We start from the raw sequence: 18,974 nt of genomic DNA, 5'->3' as shown, positions 1-18,974 counted from the left end.
GTGGTTGAATGTTCCCATTAACGACTTGGTGTACAACTGCACCGGCTGCCTTATCGGACGCGTCCACCCAGAGAGACAGCTCGGCCGACTTCGCAGGATGTGCCAGCATGGTTGCCTCTGCGAGTTGTTGCTTGCACCTTTCAAACGCTGCAGTAGTTTCGTTGGTCCAGGTCAATGGAGTTCGATCGTTGCGTTTATTACCTGGAGTAAGCGCCAACAGCGGTATTTGAGCTTCGATTGCATTTGGCATAAATCGTCGATAAAAGTTGATCATCGCCAAAAAACTTTTTAACTCCTTTACTGTAGACGGTTTTTGAAAATTTTGAACAGCTTTCACTCGTTCTGGAAGAGGGAAGATTCCTGCGGCAGTGACTGAATGCCCCAGAAAAGAGATTTCCGTGCAACCAAACTCGCATTTTGCAACATTGATTGCTAATTCGTGTTGCTCTAATCTCTCAAACAGCTGGCGCAAATGACCGCGATGTTCTTCCGGCGATGACGAGGCGATGAACAAATCGTCGATGTATGGAAAGACGAAATCCAATCCTCGAACGACCTTGTGGATAAGTCGCTGGAATGTTTGAGCAGCGTTCCGCAGACCAAACGTCATGAATGAAAACTCGAAAAGTCCGAATGGTGTCGTAATGGCCGTTTTGGGGATGTCTTCAGGATGAATCGGCACTTGATGGAACGCTTTCTGCAGGTCGATTTTTGAGAAAATAGTTTTACCTTGCAAAATCGTCGTGAAATCCTGCAGATATGGCAGCGGGTATCGATCCGGAATCGTCTGGGCATTCAGAGCACGGTAGTCCCCACATGGACGCCAAGATCCGTCGGCTTTCTTGACCATATGAAGCGGGCTGGCCCAGTTGCTGGAAGACGGTCTGCAGATACCCACATTCATTAGTTGCTCAAATTCACTGCGGGCTGCCTCCAGTTTATCTGGTGGTAAACGTCTCGGTCTAGCGTGAACGGGCTGGCCAGTCGTTTCGATTCGATGGACAATCGATGATTTGCTCACCGTACCTGGTAGTTTTAACCGCGTGATGTTCGGAAATTCGGCTAGCAACTCAGCGTACGGCGAAACTGCACTGAACGTTTTCACGGAATAATTGTTGGTTCGTGCCAGCACTCCTGCTGATTCGAGTTGGGTGGTGTTGTCGATGAGGCGATTTCGAAATTGCGAATAAAATCGGCTCCAATTATTCCAGTCGAGACGTCAGCGATCAGGAACGACCACAGGAATTCACGGCGAAGACCAAGATTTACCTTAAGAAGGGCTTCTCCGTAAACGTTGATAGGCGTCCCATTGGCGGCAAACAGTTTCATTGTTGTTGGTTTCATCCGACTTGAATTGAAACCTCTCGGTATCACGGACACGTCGGCGCCAGTGTCGATTAAAAACTGCATACTTGTTGTCGTGTCCGAGATTTTTAGGCGAAAGATTGTGTTAGCATTGGAAGGTTCGCCTGCTTCCTCTGCACACTCAAGCGGACGACATCATTGATTATTCGTTGAACCAGCGGACTGGCTGAACGAGCATGGCTTTCTGCATCGCCGCGCTTCGTTTCCGAAAACACGATGGTACCAGCACAGTTCGTGTACTGGCGTTTTGTCACGGTGCACAAATTTTGTCTTACCATCATTGTGTGAACGGGAACGCGATCGTCCGCGGGAACTGCCACTGCTACGTGATGAAAGTACCTTCTCCAGTTTGCTCGACAGCTGCGCGATTTCTCGTTGAAGGCTTTCGATGCTGCATTGTGCTGGTTTTTCAGGAGCTAGGCGTGACGTCATTCCTTGTTGCATCTTTGATTCGACTGCGTTGATGTTGCGAAGTCCCATTGACTCGACGATGGCATCCGCGATTGTTGTCCTTTCAGCAGCATCTCCTTTTGACGCTATTACAGCTGCTTGTGCGTGCGGGGGTAGTCTTGTGGCCCACAAATCCAGTAACACAGTCTCACCAAGAGAATTCCCAGCAACACGACTCATTTCGTTAAACAGCTGGCTGGGTTTCATGTCTCCGAGCGGCATATCCGATAAAACACGTTGCAAGCGGCGCTGTTGGCTGTCGGCGAAATGTTCAATGAGCTTCCTTTTAATATACGTGTTCTTTTCGTTGTTGGTCGGCGTGCCGTCAATAATCGCTCGCAGCTCCGTGAGCCTATTTGGTGGAACTTGCGCCATCACGATGTTATATTTCCGCGTGTCGTGAACTGCACCACCGATGCCAGTAGCTGCGAACCAGAACTCCAGCGACAGAAAGTACGATTCAATATTTGAATCACTCATACTCGGCGGCGGGAGACGTGGTGAACTAATTGATTCCAGCTGCATGCTACCCGCGGGTTTGGGAGCATCGTCGTTCGAATCAGGCATCGCACTAAAACGTTCAGGACCGACGACCGATTTACTTCGAACGCGTACAGCAGAATATTAAACTGCTAAAAATTGACTATCACGTCGGGGTCACCACTTTGGCGCGAAAGGCCAATAAAGATTTAACTCCGTTTCAGGTTAGATTAAAAACTAAAACTTTATTGGTATGTACAGGGTTTTTTATATAATAATTTGGGCTGTGCCCTTTTTGATCGAACAAAGTTTGTCTGTGCAGAAGGCAAGATAAATAGCTATTGTTGAAGAATTCTATGCCTCGATCGAGTGTGAGTTGTTTGCACCGATCGAGGAGGAATTGGCATTAATTATAATTAAATATAAAGAAAAGCACAAAGCATTTTTGTTTCCACCGAGTGCGGATCTCACGATGACGGTTGCTTCGATGGTGCTGATCGTATCAATGATGATAATGATGATTACCATTGCGACATTGGGTGCTACATCGGCGCGCGACGGCAGGTAGCATGGTGATGATGCTACATGGATGTACAAATCCCGTCTTTCATCTGTTATACGATTAATCTGATATTACAGATCATTATAAAACTTTGTTTATACCAGCCGATACATTGATACATAAAATGTTTTCCTTTGTTTGCCCCTAGGCTCGAATACTTCAGGTTTCCCACGGTAGTGTAAGAACACTCTATCAACTCGTAAGCTTTACCAAGCAACTTGTATGAAATCTTCAGTAGAAAATCATATAAGCTTGAAATAAGCCACCACTATCCACACAACACAACGCAACAACCTGTGCAAATTAAATCAATCTCACCCGCACGGCCGCTTGTAAAACGAAAACAAACCAAAGATCACACGCCAGTGAATACACCACAGCGACTCTGGGGCGCGCGCGGTGGCGAATTTATCTGAGCTCGCCACAGAGAATTTTAAGAGCTCTTCTCCACACTCTAGATCGTTCCAGTGTTGGGTGTATGAAAATTTACCTCTGCCATCAACATGCGCTTACATATATCAAATACGGTGGTGTATATGAACGAAAGAGAAGCGCTCTCATTTTGCTTGCCAGAGTGTGGGAAGTAATTTCAATTTCTCTTTACTGCACAGAGGATAGGGACATCACTTCTGACCACAAACCATTAATAGGAATTTTCGGCAAAGAGGGAAAAAATTCAATATTTGTGACAAGGCTCCAAAGGTACATACTCGAACTTTCTATTTATGAGTTTGAAATTCGGTACAGGCCTTCGGCAAAAATGGGAAATGCGGATTTTTGTTCGCGGTTTCCATTGGAGCAAGAAGTTCCCGGTGAAATTGACCAGGACTTTGTAAGAAGCATAAACTTCGGAAAAGATTTCCCAATTGATTTTGTCATGATTGTCAAAGGGTTGTCCCTTTCGTTTTTACAACGGATAATGACATTTATGCGAGATGGTTGGCCGAAAAAGTTGGAAAAGCAATTCAGGGATGTTTTTGCCAATCAAAATGATTTGGAACTTTTTGACGGATGCATATTGTATCAAAACAAGGTGGTTATTCTACAACAAATGCAGAACGAAATACTTAAGCTTTTACACGCCAACCATGCAGGAATAGTTAAGATGTAACATTTGGCAAGAACAGAAGTGTACTGGTGTGGGATAAATAGTAGTATGGTAGTAGTGCCAAAAACAAAAATTTTGTCTCATTGGACACCTACTACAAGACCTTTTAGTCGAATTCATATTGACTTGTTCCATTTTTCTCACCACACATTTTTATTGATAGTAGATTCTTACTCAAAGTGGTTGGAGGTAGAATGGATGAAGAAGGGCACGGATTGTGAAAAAGTATTGAAGAAATTAGTAGCTTACTCTGCAAGATTCGGGTTACCAGATGTTTTGGTATCGGACGGTGGTCCTCCATTCAATTCTTTTTCATTTGTAACTTTCCTTGAAAAACAGGGGATTAAGGTTCTAAAGAGTCCTCCTTATAACCCACCCAGCAATGGACAAGCTGAAAGGTTGGTAAGAACCACTAAAGATGTTTTAAAGAAGTTTTTATTGGAACCAGAATTTGATGATATTTGTTTGGAGGATCAGATTAATTTGTTTTTAATGAACTATAGAAATAATATAGTGACAAGTCACGGGCAATTCCCCTGTGAGAAAGTTTTTTGTTATAAGCCAAAGACTATGTTGGATTTGGTAAATCCAAAAAAAATCATATAAAAACCTTTTGATGGTACCAAATACCCCAGGTGATGAAACAAACGAAGCAGATTCGCTAAATAAAAATAAACAATCAAATGATTGGATAAACGATCTGACTCAAGGGGATTTGGTATGGTACAAAAATCATAACATACATATACCAAATAAATGGGTTAAAGCTATTTACTTAAAACGATTCTCTGTAAACACCTTTCAGATAAGTGTTGGAAACGCAACAACGATGGCGCACCGCGCACAGCTTAGACAGTGGCAAAAAGAGGAACAGCAGCCGCGGCCAAACATAACGATAAAACCCGGCGTTCGAGATTCTAGAGACGAGATACAAGCTGGATACAGCACCGATGAGGAGCCTTTCAGGGGATTCCCTGAGACTCAGGCGAAGGCCGGAATTAGGAAACGAGACGCGTCTTCGGCGAAATTGCCGGTCGTGTGCCTGAGGCGTTCTAAAGGGGTTCGCGTTCGAAAAGTGAATCCCGATTATAATTATTAGATTGATTGATCATTGATTTTCTGATATATTTGATTATTAATGATTTGATTTGTATAAATATTGAATTGTATCCTTGCATTAATTACTTTAAAAGGGTAGCGACTGATGTGTCAACCTATATGCGTACTCAAAACGTACGCACATCTATATTGTAAATAGTACATATAAATTGATAACGCTAGGTAACACCATCGAATGGTGTAGGTTATAGTAGACTGGAAAATGAATAAAAAGGTCACTTCTATCTGAACTGTACTTCGTCGCTGTTGTGCTATCTTATGACAAGCGCCATTTTGTACATTTCGAGAAAAACGATTTTTAAAGTTTGAGGTTGAATACCTTGGAACTTAAAAAAGGTAGAAAGAATTCAGAGAAGACAATTGATGCTTATATCTATTCAGTATTAATCTTTCAAATATTACGAAAATTGGTTGACTATATTGCCAGTTTTTACTAAAATTGTAAACAAAAGTCGCACTCACACGTGTCATAGGTGTGTATGGATGACAAAATTTGTATGGCGTGTCATAGTCGTGCATGAGAAATTTTGCATGGAAAAAAATCATCAATTTTTAACTTTTATTCATATCTTTGGCTTCGTTTGCTCTATAAACAGTCGGTTAGATGCATTTTGAAGGAAATGAGTCAGGGAATCTAGAAAAAATATTTATTTTTGGTTACAGTGTTGCCAAATATGCTATATTTCCAGTTGAAAACTTAAACTGCATTTTACTCACCATTCGTGTATTTTTCTTTCCAAAATGAATAAGCCATTGTGTTCCTCAGATATTTTTACACATAATAACATCTTATACATCAATATAACTTGAGCCAATACCCAGGCACAGTCATTTGAAGCAAAATATTAAAAATTTCTCTGCATGTTTCTCGCTTTATATCAGTAACCAAGCAGCATGTCAAAATTCTGAAAACGCCACTTTGTAGAGATTTTTTAGACAAGGAATGTGGCATATCTAACTCAGTTTACCCCAAAATGGCGTTTGTCATAAGATAGCACAACAGCGACGACTTGTGAACGGATCGTTTTCAACTTTACTGCTATTTGAGAAAGCATCATCTTTACAATTTCTAGCGCTGATGTTGTCCTATGCTGATTTGAGCGATTCTCTGAGTCCTGCCACTATCCCATGTAGTATGTGTTATGAAAAACATTGCGAAGCATCAAGTTCTAAATGTTCTCAAACGATATAATATCCGAAGAGAGTGATAAGAGTTATAAGAAATGTCTCATCACACTGTTAGGTGGATTAAAAGCGTTTTTAATAAATAATGGCCGTCTTTTCACAACGCAGTTTATTTTTCATGGCTTGCGGTGAGCACGACCTCACGAATTGCTGAGCTGAAAATTATGGAATAGAAGTTAATTTTTAATATTCTTTACAGATTTAACTCGCCGGGCAAATGGCACTGAAGGAGACCCGCTGGTGCCTTAAGACGATTTCGCTAGATTTACAGAGCATTGTGCACCCAGTACATTAACGCAAGTGACGTAAGGTTATCGAAAAGTTTCGCGAAAATGAAAATTCCAGTAATGATGATGATTTTCCCAAACGGTACGCTTTCGAAAGGTTTTCATTTGTTCTTTGGCATTAGGATTAGCGATACACTCAAAATAATCCACATGTTAATGTTATGTGAAAAATCAGATAAGTTCCAAAAAAATGCTTTTTCTTTTCAGTTTACCTGACAAAGATATTAATCATCGGACTATCAATGAATATGAAATGAAGCGCATGTCACTTTCATTGCAATTGTCCCATCTCACTTACGTGAAAATCACGTACTCATTTGAATTCATTTTGACAGCCATACTTCGTGTTCATTCTGTGATGTATGAAAGGCAAGATGGCGTTTGTTGAAAATAAATTTCAAACGCTGCTGATAGATTTGAGTATTACACAACATATATTAGGACTATTAGGCGTTAAGTTGCTTGACTTGAATGGCGTGCTGCTGCAGTGTATAAACTGAGAGCTTTTTGTGAATATTTGGCAATTAAAAATCAATCCATTATCAAGCCAAGGTGTGAATTTAGAAGATAGTGATATAAGTGTGATGCCGGATCATTGAAATTACCGTAAAACCGCACTAAGCGGTCTAAATATATGAATAAAATCTATAATACCTAGTGGTGTATGTATGTACAAATAGTCTGTATGGCAGTGGTAGTGAAGAAAAAAATTCAAAACGTGCTAATACCACATGCTTGGTGTGTGTGGTTTGCGGAGCGTTGAAGCGGAGTGAGGAGAGAACCCAGGCTGCTGAGATCAAAATTCAAACGGGTGATTTCAATCTGATTTATTATTATATCGTTTTGTTCTTTTCAGCATACTGTGTTTGAGTATCGTATTTCTCACTTTCCCGTGTGGGTATTGAGATACATGACTGTAATTGATCATATGTGTGAATACCCTTGCATTGACCTTTTAAATAGGGTTAGCCATTTACGCAGGTGAACGTAAGGGTACTCCGGTGGACTATGCGTGTAAGTAGGTTTATAGTGGTCTTTTCTTGAACTGCGAAGGAGGCCCATCTCTCGGTTCATTAGGTATGATGCGAATCATGTGGGATTGTTGTTGGAGGGGTTTTACGGCCTGTTTGACGAGTGCTCCTGAGGAAATTGCTGTGGTCTTTCCATACAAAGTTGCATTATGTCTCAACATAGTGTGTTGGTGCGACGATTATTTTTCCGAGAGCGATTTACAGATGTGACCATGGATATTTTAGTGGCTGTTTTACGTGATTTCAGGGGTAAATTTTCATTAGGTCTAGGTTGGCGTTGAGAGATTCTCTTTGTTTGCATTCTTCTCTGTTCATGGATTGGCCGTTTCAACATTTACCTCTTTACTACTTGCAAAAACCGTAGTCTTTCGATATGTTAAGGGAAATTTGTGGAAAGTATTTGAAAGTAGCAGAGACTAATTGAGACGGCGGACTCACGAGTTTTCCGTGGCTCAAGAGGTACTAACTCAGGTAGTACTAGACGGTCCCTCGAAATGTCAAACAGAAAACGCGTTGATCATCGAGCATGCTTTGCTTTTCTTTGCTACGTGTTTTTATTTTTCCTGCTGGGTTATCTGTTGTTTACGAAGCAGTGAAAAAAATAATTGTACAGCTGCTTTTAATGGAACTAACAGCTTTTTATGAATCTAACGGTTTTCAATTACGAGTCGCTCACCCCACAAACGATTTTTAGTAAACTTTCCTAGAACCATCCCTAAGTAAAGGTTGATGAGTTCTGAGCAATTTTTGTTTTCCAAAATATTTTAAAGCAATATGCAAAACACGCAAAGGTTTCATAGTTTTCAAACAACAGTGGCTTGACATTACACCCGGGAGAGAAAACAATACAGTGGCTGAAACATTACAAGAAATAAGATCCAAAAACGAAGTTTATGGTGCATCTTTCGTGCACCGAAATGCCTCGTACGCTATGGTACACATAGTTTCAGCAATTTAAATGCATACAAATTGCGATTTGTCATGAAATCCCCGAACGATTACAAGTTGGTCTGTGGTTGAAAGGGCAGAAAGTGTCGTTGCGTAGATGAAAAACGGAGACATTTTTGCATGTAAACAAGAAATGCATGCAGCGACGATCCTAGCAACGGTCAATAAATAATACCTGCTACCAACTTTACAAGCCCGATACAAAGGGGAACACTTTGGTTTGTTAAGGTTGGCAAAACTGAAGGGACCGTGATACTTCTACTACTTCTTAAGATCTAGTACACAGTGTACCACGGAATTTCGATTGTTTCTTCGTCAGTTGGTAGTCTCTATTAGTCTCTGGTAATTGTGATCGGCGGAGGACAGTTCGGCTTGGTAAGCCGAAGTCGTGTGCGTAAATATCTCTACGTGTGCGGTTTGTCTTGCAGCTGTTCGGTCGAATCGGATGGCGTAGCACTACATAATTTAACTGCCTCTGAAGTTTATGCAGTAGTTTGGCATTTTGATCATGTGCCGCGAGGAGTTTATAATAAATTATATATCATATCACTACATGCTTTACATGTACTGCAGTCGTCACATTCATTATATGCATTATGATTATTACAATCAATATATTATATCCGATGCAGAATATTACTAATAATCCCGTTTAATTTATAGTGGTAACAAACATACAATAGAGCAGAATGAATATGCACATTATGCTATTTATAATATTTTATTATATACCTAATATAACTGTAGATATTTTACGTTCCTTATATTTATTACATTTATTTGATTAACTGTACCAAAAAATTTTAATGTAAACATTTTACATTTTTGTGCCTCATGAATTTGCATATTATATTCAGTATATTTGTTTATTAATTTAGTTCAATGCCTTATTCTCATTATTGCCGCTATATACAACACTTTTTTAAATTATCTTAAAAGTATCCAAATTTTATATACATATAATATATATATATATATATATATATATATATATATATATATATATATATATATATATATATATATATATATATATATATATATATATATATATATATATATATATATATATATATATATATATATATATATATATATATATATATATATATATATATATATATATATATATATATATATATATATATATATATATATATATATATATATATATATATATATATATATATATATATATATATATATATATATATATATATATATATATATATATATATATATATATATATATATATATATATATATATATATATATATATATATATATATATATATATATATATATATATATATATATATATATATATATATATATATATATATATATATATATATATATATATATATATATATATATATATATATATATATATATATATATATATATATATATATATATATATATATATATATATATATATATATATATATATATATATATATATATATATATATATATATATATATATATATATATATATATATATATATATATATATATATATATATATATATATATATATATATATATATATATATATATATATATATATATATATATATATATATATATATATATATATATATATATATATATATATATATATATATATATATATATATATCCGTGTACATTCAATACAATGGAGATTGAATATCATATTTATTATGTTTATAGGCCAATTTCATAGATGTTTCATAAATTTATTGTAGGCATTATATTTATTACTCATTTTCAGTTTTATACGTTTGCTTATTGTATGTGTTATATCCATTAAACTCATACTGTATGTTACTGCACTTTATTTTCGTACCACAATCAGTATATTTTCAGGTATACATATTATAAACACTACGCCGATAATGGATGTTAACATTTTATGAAAGAGAAACGTTTTCTCTGTCGTCTACTGCTATGACTTATAATATGTGATTAATGGTTTGTCCGGAATTTCCCTTCAAAGTGAATTTTGACAGTATGCTTATTGGCCCTTTTCAAAAAACACGCGTGATCTTTCGTTGGTCGGATTCGTTTGATGTTGTATTGAACTGACGATGGTTGTCGGTCGTCCCGTCCACCCGATTAACGTATAGTTGCTATATTCATAGTTTGGCGGACACAAAATCCGAAAAACTGGCAGTTCTTGCTTTAGAAAGAAAACACAATAAGCCAATTATTGATCAATATATTGAGACATCTTGCAAATGTTGGTTCCATTGAGCTCTTGTCACCCGGTCGCACGAATTCTTAAGGGGACCCTATACGAGACAAGGATATTGTCAATAAAAATATTGACAAAACTGCTTCAATAAGCGGACCCTACACGTGACAGAATATTTTCAATAAAAATATTGACAAGACTGCTTCAATACGTCAATCCCATTTAAATTCTACAGAATCAATATTTTCAAAATGTCATTACACGATCAATATATTGATCAATAATTGGTTTATTGTCCATATTTCTGCTCGTGTAGGGTCCACTATACGTCAATCCCCGAGGGGCCAGCACTAGCAGGTTTGAGTGCGTCGTATTGAAAATAGCTGCGTATTTTAAATGTAATTAAAGTAATTAATGAAAGTAATTAAAACTACTTCTGTTGTATTTATTATAATACTTAATGTAACTAATGTCTTTGTAAAAGTACTTAAAGTAATTAAAGGACATAAAAGCGAAATTTAAAATATTTAAAGTCGGAAAGAAAACTTTCCGGTAATAGGGATCTTTAATTTGGAAAAATTGTTTCAGTTTTTCATATGTATTGATAGCGGGTGTCCTTACGAGTACACTCACATTGTTTTTAAACCTCGATTAGTCTTTTCTGAATTTTAATTTAAAAAAAACCAAATAAAATTCTGCTAACAAACTGACAGTTGTCCTACTAAATGACGATCTGCAAACATGTTCGTTTGCCTTATTGTTAACCGGGACAGCACACCACACAGCATGGTCTGGTACTTTTGCAATCCGCTAGCAGCTTGCAATCCCAAGTTTAATTTGCAAACTATAGTAGATCTTATGAGGCAACCTAAAAAGTCGTACTAGTCTCATGGGTTTGAATATGTTATTGTCCTTTGTTTCCTAATTAAAAAATGCTTTTTTCAATAGTTTCGGTCCTAGAAATAAGAAAAGGATTGAGATATTAACTCACAGTAATAACCTGAATCAGGAAATGCCGTAACCCGCATACCGCTAAAGATCCCTATTAAATTACAGTCAATTTGTCCTGTACTTTTTAAATATTGGCGGTACTTAATGTACTTTATGGTACTTAACGGTACTTAAAGTAACTAATTAAGTACGAATTTTAGCACTGCGTCGTATTGAAGATTTAGTGCTTGCCCCTCGTCAATCCCATTTGATATCTACATGATTAATATTTTCGAGATGCCCCTACACGGGACAAGAATATTGTCAATAAAAATATTGTCAAGACTGCTTCAATACGTCAATCCCATTTGATTTCTACATGATCAATATTTCCAAGATACCCTTACACGATGAATATATTGATCAATAATCGATTTATTGACAATATTTCTACACGTGTAGGGTCTGCTTTACACCATCAATATAATGATCAATGATCGATTTATTGACAATATTTCTGCTCGCGTAGGGTCCGCTTAATGCAGTACAGTTTGTTGGTTGGAAACAATCACATTTGATTTTACCCTATTTGTTTATTATTTTCAAACACGGGCTCTGCACGAGACAGCAATTTTGTCAATAAATATTTTGACAAGACTGCTTCAATTCATCAATCTCATTTAAATTCTACAGAATCAATATTTTCAAGATGACCTTACACCATCAATATATTGTTCAATATAGATTTATTGTCAATATTTCACGAGCAGAGATATTGACAATAAAACAATTATTGATCAATATATTGATGGTGTGAGGGGATCTTGAAAATATTGATGCCATAGAATTTAAATGAAATTGATGTATTGAAGTAGTCCGTAAATATTTTTATTGACAATATTCTTGTCTCGTGTAGGGTCCGCTTTACATATTCCATATATTGATCAATATTTCGTTCATTATCAATATTTCTACCACTGGAAGCTCTTGCAATACAAATTTTCGGTACGACGATACCTATTTCTATTTTGTTATTATTATTGTAATCTGAGTTTATTTTCTTTTCAGGTACTCAGAATTACAAAAAATGGTGTTATCGTGCAGGTGGACTTTACATATGTTACAATTCCTATCAAAGTATGTATGAAATTTTAATATTTACTTATTGTTGTAATAAAGTTTGGTATAATATATTCATGACTTTTTCTCTTTATTTACGTGTATTTCAAAAATTATTTTCCAATATTTTACAATTAATAAACTAATTGAAACACAATGCAGTTTTTTATAACAGACCACAGACAGACAACAGGACACACGCTACATTGCGTGTCCTCAAATAATCACCATGAGCTTGGTTCGAAAATCCATAGTGGTTATTTGGGGACACAATGTGGGGTGTGTCCTATTACCTCATCTGTGATCTGCATAATACAATATTCAACAATCTTTCATATCACACAAAAGGTGGAATTCAATGCTAAATCACATGATTTTTACATATGTTTTAATGCAATTCAAAAGCACACCACGTAACTACTATTAAAAAACTTTATAAAAGATACGGGAGAAATCACGTAAGTATTACGTGAAAATCCGGTGGAACGACAATTCATTTTTTTTAATAAAAGTTACCAACGCATCATATAGGTTCTATTGAGTTACTTAATAAAAAATACGTGAAAAGTCACTTAAGTATTACGTGAAATACGGGTGAGTGTTCATGAGTTCATTCTGTGTTATCTATGGTCCACCTAAGTGTTAAGTGAAAAGTGCGATGGAAAAAAATCACATATGTTTTCACATAGCATTAACGTGTGGATTATTTTGAGTGTAATATTTCAAATCAAGGATACTACTAGGAAGGGGGAGTACTACGAAAGGCCGAATCACATAAGGCCGAAGCACAAAAGGCCGAAATCACTAAAGGCCGAAAACCACAAAAGGCCGAATCACATAAGGCCGAATCACAAAAGGCCGAATCACAAAAGGCCGAATTACAAAAGGCCGAACTACAAAAGGCCGAAGCACAAGATCAAATCGCTAAGGTCATTGTAGTAACCCATGGCGTTATTTATGAGCTGGTGCATATCATATCATGAATTGATAGCTGAAAACTGCTTCAATTGATTTTTGATTTAATTAAATTAAATTCAAAAGAACAGCTCATGTTAAAAAGAAGGAAAAATACCCGAAAAGATAGTACAATAATTAACATGGCAGAATTTCTAAAAATCTGTTCAACATTGATTGACCATTTTTCGTTAAAATATGCACTATCCGCATTACATATTTTCTGATAAGGTCTTTTCGGGCATTTTGTAGTAGATTAGAACGATGCTGGGGGTCATTAGTCAAAGTGTTATCCGGCGGAAGGATATATAGCCGAATAGTCATTAGGGCGAGGCACACTAGGTCGAATGCACCAAATACGGTGAGAAATAAAGTCTTTGAAACTGAAAACAAGATTTAAACGAATGATCAGCTTTCAACAATTTAATTGGAACCTTTGAAAGAATTTGATTGGAACCATTGAAAATAATGTTTAGCATATTTACGTCATCTTTCTCGCTGTAAATATGCAGCAAATATCAAGGTGCTGGGACATTAGGCCGAAAGCCGGTAGGCCGAATGTCGTTTCGCCGAATGCAGTTAGGCCGACTGGTCCAAAAAGAATGACAAATATGTAGAGCAGTTGGAACTGAAAACTTTCAATGATGATATAGTAAATAATATCAGTTTGAGCGCAACTTTCCATACTACCTATCATGTAGAATGTTAAACACGGCAAGTTGGCCGCTGTTTCACAGGCTACTGCTTGCGTTAAGCCTAATATGGTTCCATAATCACCAACTCGAGACGGAACACAAAGAAGTTATTCCACGAAGTTGCCAAAAAGCGGGGTCTCCAAAATGTCGATATACCTTTTCAGTATGGTAAATATGTAGAGCGGTTGGAATTGGAAACTTTCTAAGAATGATTTTTTACGATTTTTTTCAATATAATAATAATGTTTGGAATATTTACGACACTTTTCTCGTTGCATATTTGCCGCATTAGTGGAATAAATAAACAACACGAAGCCTAATGTGGCTACGCCACATCGCTTCATGGCAAGTGCTGTCCGACATCGCTCCGCTCCGTCGGACATAAACGTCAGAAATGTCGGACAGCCCCTATGTTTCAGTAATCCGGGCAAACGAGTGGATCACAGGTTTGCTTGCGCGAGGCCGCCGCTTCCGACGGCGGGTCGGCGGCCACCTCATCCGGCGGATCCTCAGCGGCTTTACGCCGCTTCGGATCCTTGGCCTCGGTTATGCGGCTAGGCCGCATCGAACTGGCTTCGCCGCATGCGCTAGAGCAGTGTAACAACCAAACAATGGTTGTGGCTAGCGGTTACATTTAGCCAAACTGACTTTTTTATATCAATTTTCTTTTATTATCTATGCTTTTTATAAACGCGATTTTATTTTAAAATATTAGTCATAGGCAATACTAAAGTATCATCAATACCAACAGATTAGATCATTCAATTTATGATGCATGTTAGACTTGCGGTTTTATGTGATTCGGCCTTTTGAGATTCGGCCTTTTGTGATTCGGCTTTTTGTGATTCGGCCTTTTCGGGTTTCGGCCTTTTGTGGTAGGTTAGAACATCTTCGGCCTTTTGTGTTTCGGCTTTTTGTGATTCGGCCTTTTGTACCGCTCCCCTAGGAAGATACTTTTAGAAAAAGTCGTTGTCGAAGTAAAGTTTTTGAACTATGCACGCATGCACTTCAAAGGTAGCGTGATATAAGGAGCTGCGATTTCAATTCTTAGTTCATAGTCGCGTTGGAAATTTGAGTAAAGTATAAACTTCAAATCGATTAAAAAAAAATCGATTTTTTTGCTCAGCACAATATATAACCCCTTAAAGAAAATTCAGTTTTCGCACCACAATGCATTGATTGAGGAATGAAGACTGGCAACACGTGCGAGAAACGATCACACGAGTATTTCGCGAGTTATTATTATTGTTATTTATCAGTGTACAATCGGGCTGTCTCAACAACCTATTTCTGCAACCTATGTGCATTAACTGTACACCTACCGTCTATCCGTTGCATTTGACAGTGTGTGCAGTGCTTTATGGTCACACCTATGACCGCGCACCCGGCTTCCCATGAGCGTTTTGGTGGCTCAGAGGTGTCCTTCCATGTTGCTCAGGGATACATTGGTCCTATACACATCCATGCATACAGGCATACATTATTAGCGAGCATGATGCCAGTCGGGCTGGTCATTCGGGAAGATGAGGAGTGCTTTGAGCTACGTGGAAATAGGGGAGCCCGCGAGCGCACCAGGGTGACCTCGGTCGCCAGATGGCAGCGTGAGTGGGACAACTCCTCGAAAGGTAGGTGGACCCACCGGCTGATACCTAGCATATCGAGCTGGGTGGGAAGACCCCATGGGGAAGTTCACTTCCACCTGACACAATTCCTGTCAGGCCATGGCTGTTTCCGTCAGTACCTCCACAGGTTCGGGCACGCGGAGGTCCCAGTCTGCCCGGACTGCCCAGGTGTAGATGAAACTGCCGAACACATACTGTTCGTATGTCATCGGTTCGACGTCGAAAGAAGAGCAATGCTTGACGTCTGTGGCTGGGACACAACCCCGGATACCCTTATCCAGCGGATGTGTCAAACGGTGGAGAAGTGGAACGCAGTCTCGGCTGCTACCATCCAGATTGCCAGTAGGCTACAGGTAATCTGGCGAACCGAGCAACAGACGGCGGGCACGGCTAACTAGTGATTGGTTAGTTGGAGCGAAAAAGGCCAAGCGCAAAATAAGAGAGTGAATGGTCTGTTCATGCCGAGGTAGGTTGGCGCAGCGAATGGCAACCGCGTAAGGGGTAAACCCAGCCACCCCGAAGCAAGACAGAAGAGTGAGTGTATAGGCGTATAAGTGGACTGCCTCATGCCAAGACGGGAGGGTCGTAGCGTAGTATGTTGGAACTAAGCTATCGATGCCTCATGGCGTGGCAGAGGAGTGAAAGGGTGAGCATCCAAGTCAGTCTCACACTGCATGTTAAGGGTGAGCATAAAAGTCAGCCTCACAGGTTGGTAGAGGCTAGCACAAAAGTCAGCCTAGCAAGGAATGAAAAAGGTGAGCACAAAAGTCAGCCTCGCATGGTATGTCAGAAGTGGGGCCTAAGAAAAATGTCCCACATGGGATGCCAGAGGGAGTGACAAAGGTACAATAGAGTGGCACGATTGAGAGTGAATCAGGTGATAGGGTGAGCACCTAAGTCAGCCTCACATGTATGGGTAGGGCGAGCACAAAAGTAAGCCTAGCAAGGAATGAGCAAGGTGAGCACACAAGTCAGCCTCGCATGGAACGTAAAAGGTGAGCACAAAAGTCAGCCTCATGTGGGAGTGTTTGAGAGTGAATCAAAGTGTGATTGAGAGAGCACCCAAGTAAGCCTCATACAGGATGTATGATCGCGTGAGTGAGAGTGAATGAGTACATTTAGTACAGCCATCCCCCCAGAAGTAATACCGAGAGGTAGTTCCTGGGAGGAATGATGGCGGAGCCCAATGGAGTTTAGTCGGTATTAATGGCTGGTCACCATTCGAGTCCGACACGCCCCCAGTGCACCCCGTGTGGTAGATTGGACCCTACCGTTAGCACGTGTACTGGGCTAGGACATAAAGGTCTTCTCCATTGTAAAAAAAAAAAAAAGGCATACATTCGGGCTTACATTCATACATACATACAAACTATTTGGCGCAAGTTTAGAGCGTGTAACGTCGTGTCATCTAGTCTGTCATCCTATGGAAAATCATCCTACCATCGCCTTGAGGTCAACGTCATATTGGCAAATTTCGCAATGAATCCGCTTCTGTCTCTTCCTAATCTCCTTTTTGTCTCCTAGGTCCGAAGCGGATCAATCGACTATTAATTGAAACGGTAAACATACTAGCAGTATTATTAGTCCTTACTCGCGAATACTTTTCCTACGACTGTGCTGTTTCTACTCTATCTTATAACATAACTCGATTATCCCTGTTCTAGACAATATACATATTTATTACATTATGGACCAGGCAAACCCTTAATTTTTCTATTATTATTATCCTGAGTAGCTACATATACCAGTGAAGGTATTTTAGGATTTTGTTAAAAAGAATCTCTGCCAATAAAGGCGTAAGCAATATTTATCCACATAAAGTTTGCTCGAAACGAATGTCCGTTCGACTCGAACAGACCACACCGACCCGAAAGGGCTGCTTATCATTTCTGAGAGCCGGTGTGCTTGATCGAGTTTAATAATCATAAGAACAAATCCTGAATAATTAACTATCTCTTAGGTGCCAGTCCTGCACTCCTTTCCTGAACTAGCCTCATATTCACGATCAAAAGAATCGACAACTAGTAGGATCTACATGTCCCCCACCCAAGCGAATTGATCAACTTGCAAGTAGGAGCACATATCTACCAACCAGCCAAGAAGACTTCCGAATCAATGAGAATGAACCATGCCAGTCGAAGGCCACAGGCCCAGCGCCATCTCGTACAGTGTCATTGTCATTTCTCAGCCCACCCTCTGGCAGACGTTCATCCGCCCATCTAGACTCTGTCAACATGAGAACCTATAAAGCCTAACTGTTCGTATGTGCTAGTCCGTTTAGATTTTGGTTTGCTGAAACGAAACAAGAAAAGCAAAATAATTGTGATTAGTGTCGTAGTTACAATAAATAAGTAAACGATTTCCGTTTCCGTTCCCTTGTTCGTAGTCCTCCCTCCTGTTCCTGATCTGTTTGGGCCACTGGCTTTCCGTTTCCGTTCCCTTGTTCGTAGTCCTCCCTCCTGTTCCTGATCTGTTTGGGCCACTGGCTTTCCGTTTCCTTGGCTGTCACGCTCGAACCGCACCAATCCGTTCATATCATGGCAGGAGAAACAAATGAAAAGACAAAACAAAACAAAATGAAAATAAATGGACGTCTGCTATCTGTGCCTAAATTGATGTTGCTTCTCAGTTTTGCACGACCCAGGGGGGACTTGGCCTTGATCCCAATGCTCTGTCACCGATGTTACGTAATAATCGTTATGGAATATTCTTTGTTTGGGGGCCATTCATAAACCATGTTGTACTTTTTTATCCCTGATCCGCTGATACGTCTAAAATTCATGTTTAGTTTTTATCTCGTTACGTGACGCTCTTCCCCTATTGTCAATATCCATCATCATTTATGAATGGTCCCCTGGTGATATATTTAGAGCAGACAATCCAATGAAAAATGGATTGACAGGATTTTAGTGCGCTGTTGGCGCCTTGTGTCACAT

At 38.7% G+C, this 18,974-nt stretch overlaps 1 protein-coding gene across 1 annotated transcript; it reads right to left on the bottom strand.

Annotated features, from left to right (window-relative positions):
• Positions 1-1,500: 1,500 nt before the first annotated feature.
• Positions 1,501-2,382, bottom strand: LOC131675820 (uncharacterized). Its single transcript, XM_058954965.1, has one exon. The coding sequence runs from the start codon at positions 2,380-2,382 to the stop codon at positions 1,501-1,503; it is 882 nt and encodes a 293-aa protein (XP_058810948.1).
• Positions 2,383-18,974: the final 16,592 nt, after the last annotated feature.

This window comes from Topomyia yanbarensis, chromosome 1, assembly GCF_030247195.1.
Source record: "Topomyia yanbarensis strain Yona2022 chromosome 1, ASM3024719v1, whole genome shotgun sequence".
NCBI classification, from domain to species: Eukaryota; Metazoa; Arthropoda; class Insecta; order Diptera; family Culicidae; genus Topomyia; species Topomyia yanbarensis.
Note: the sequence above shows the minus strand (reverse complement) of the source record. Positions and strands in the feature narration are given on the sequence as shown.

Coding starts and splice junctions, on each gene's coding strand:
- LOC131675820 (XM_058954965.1), bottom strand. CDS start 2,382: ATGCCTGATTCGAACGACGATGCTCCCAAACCCGCGGGTAGCATGCAG.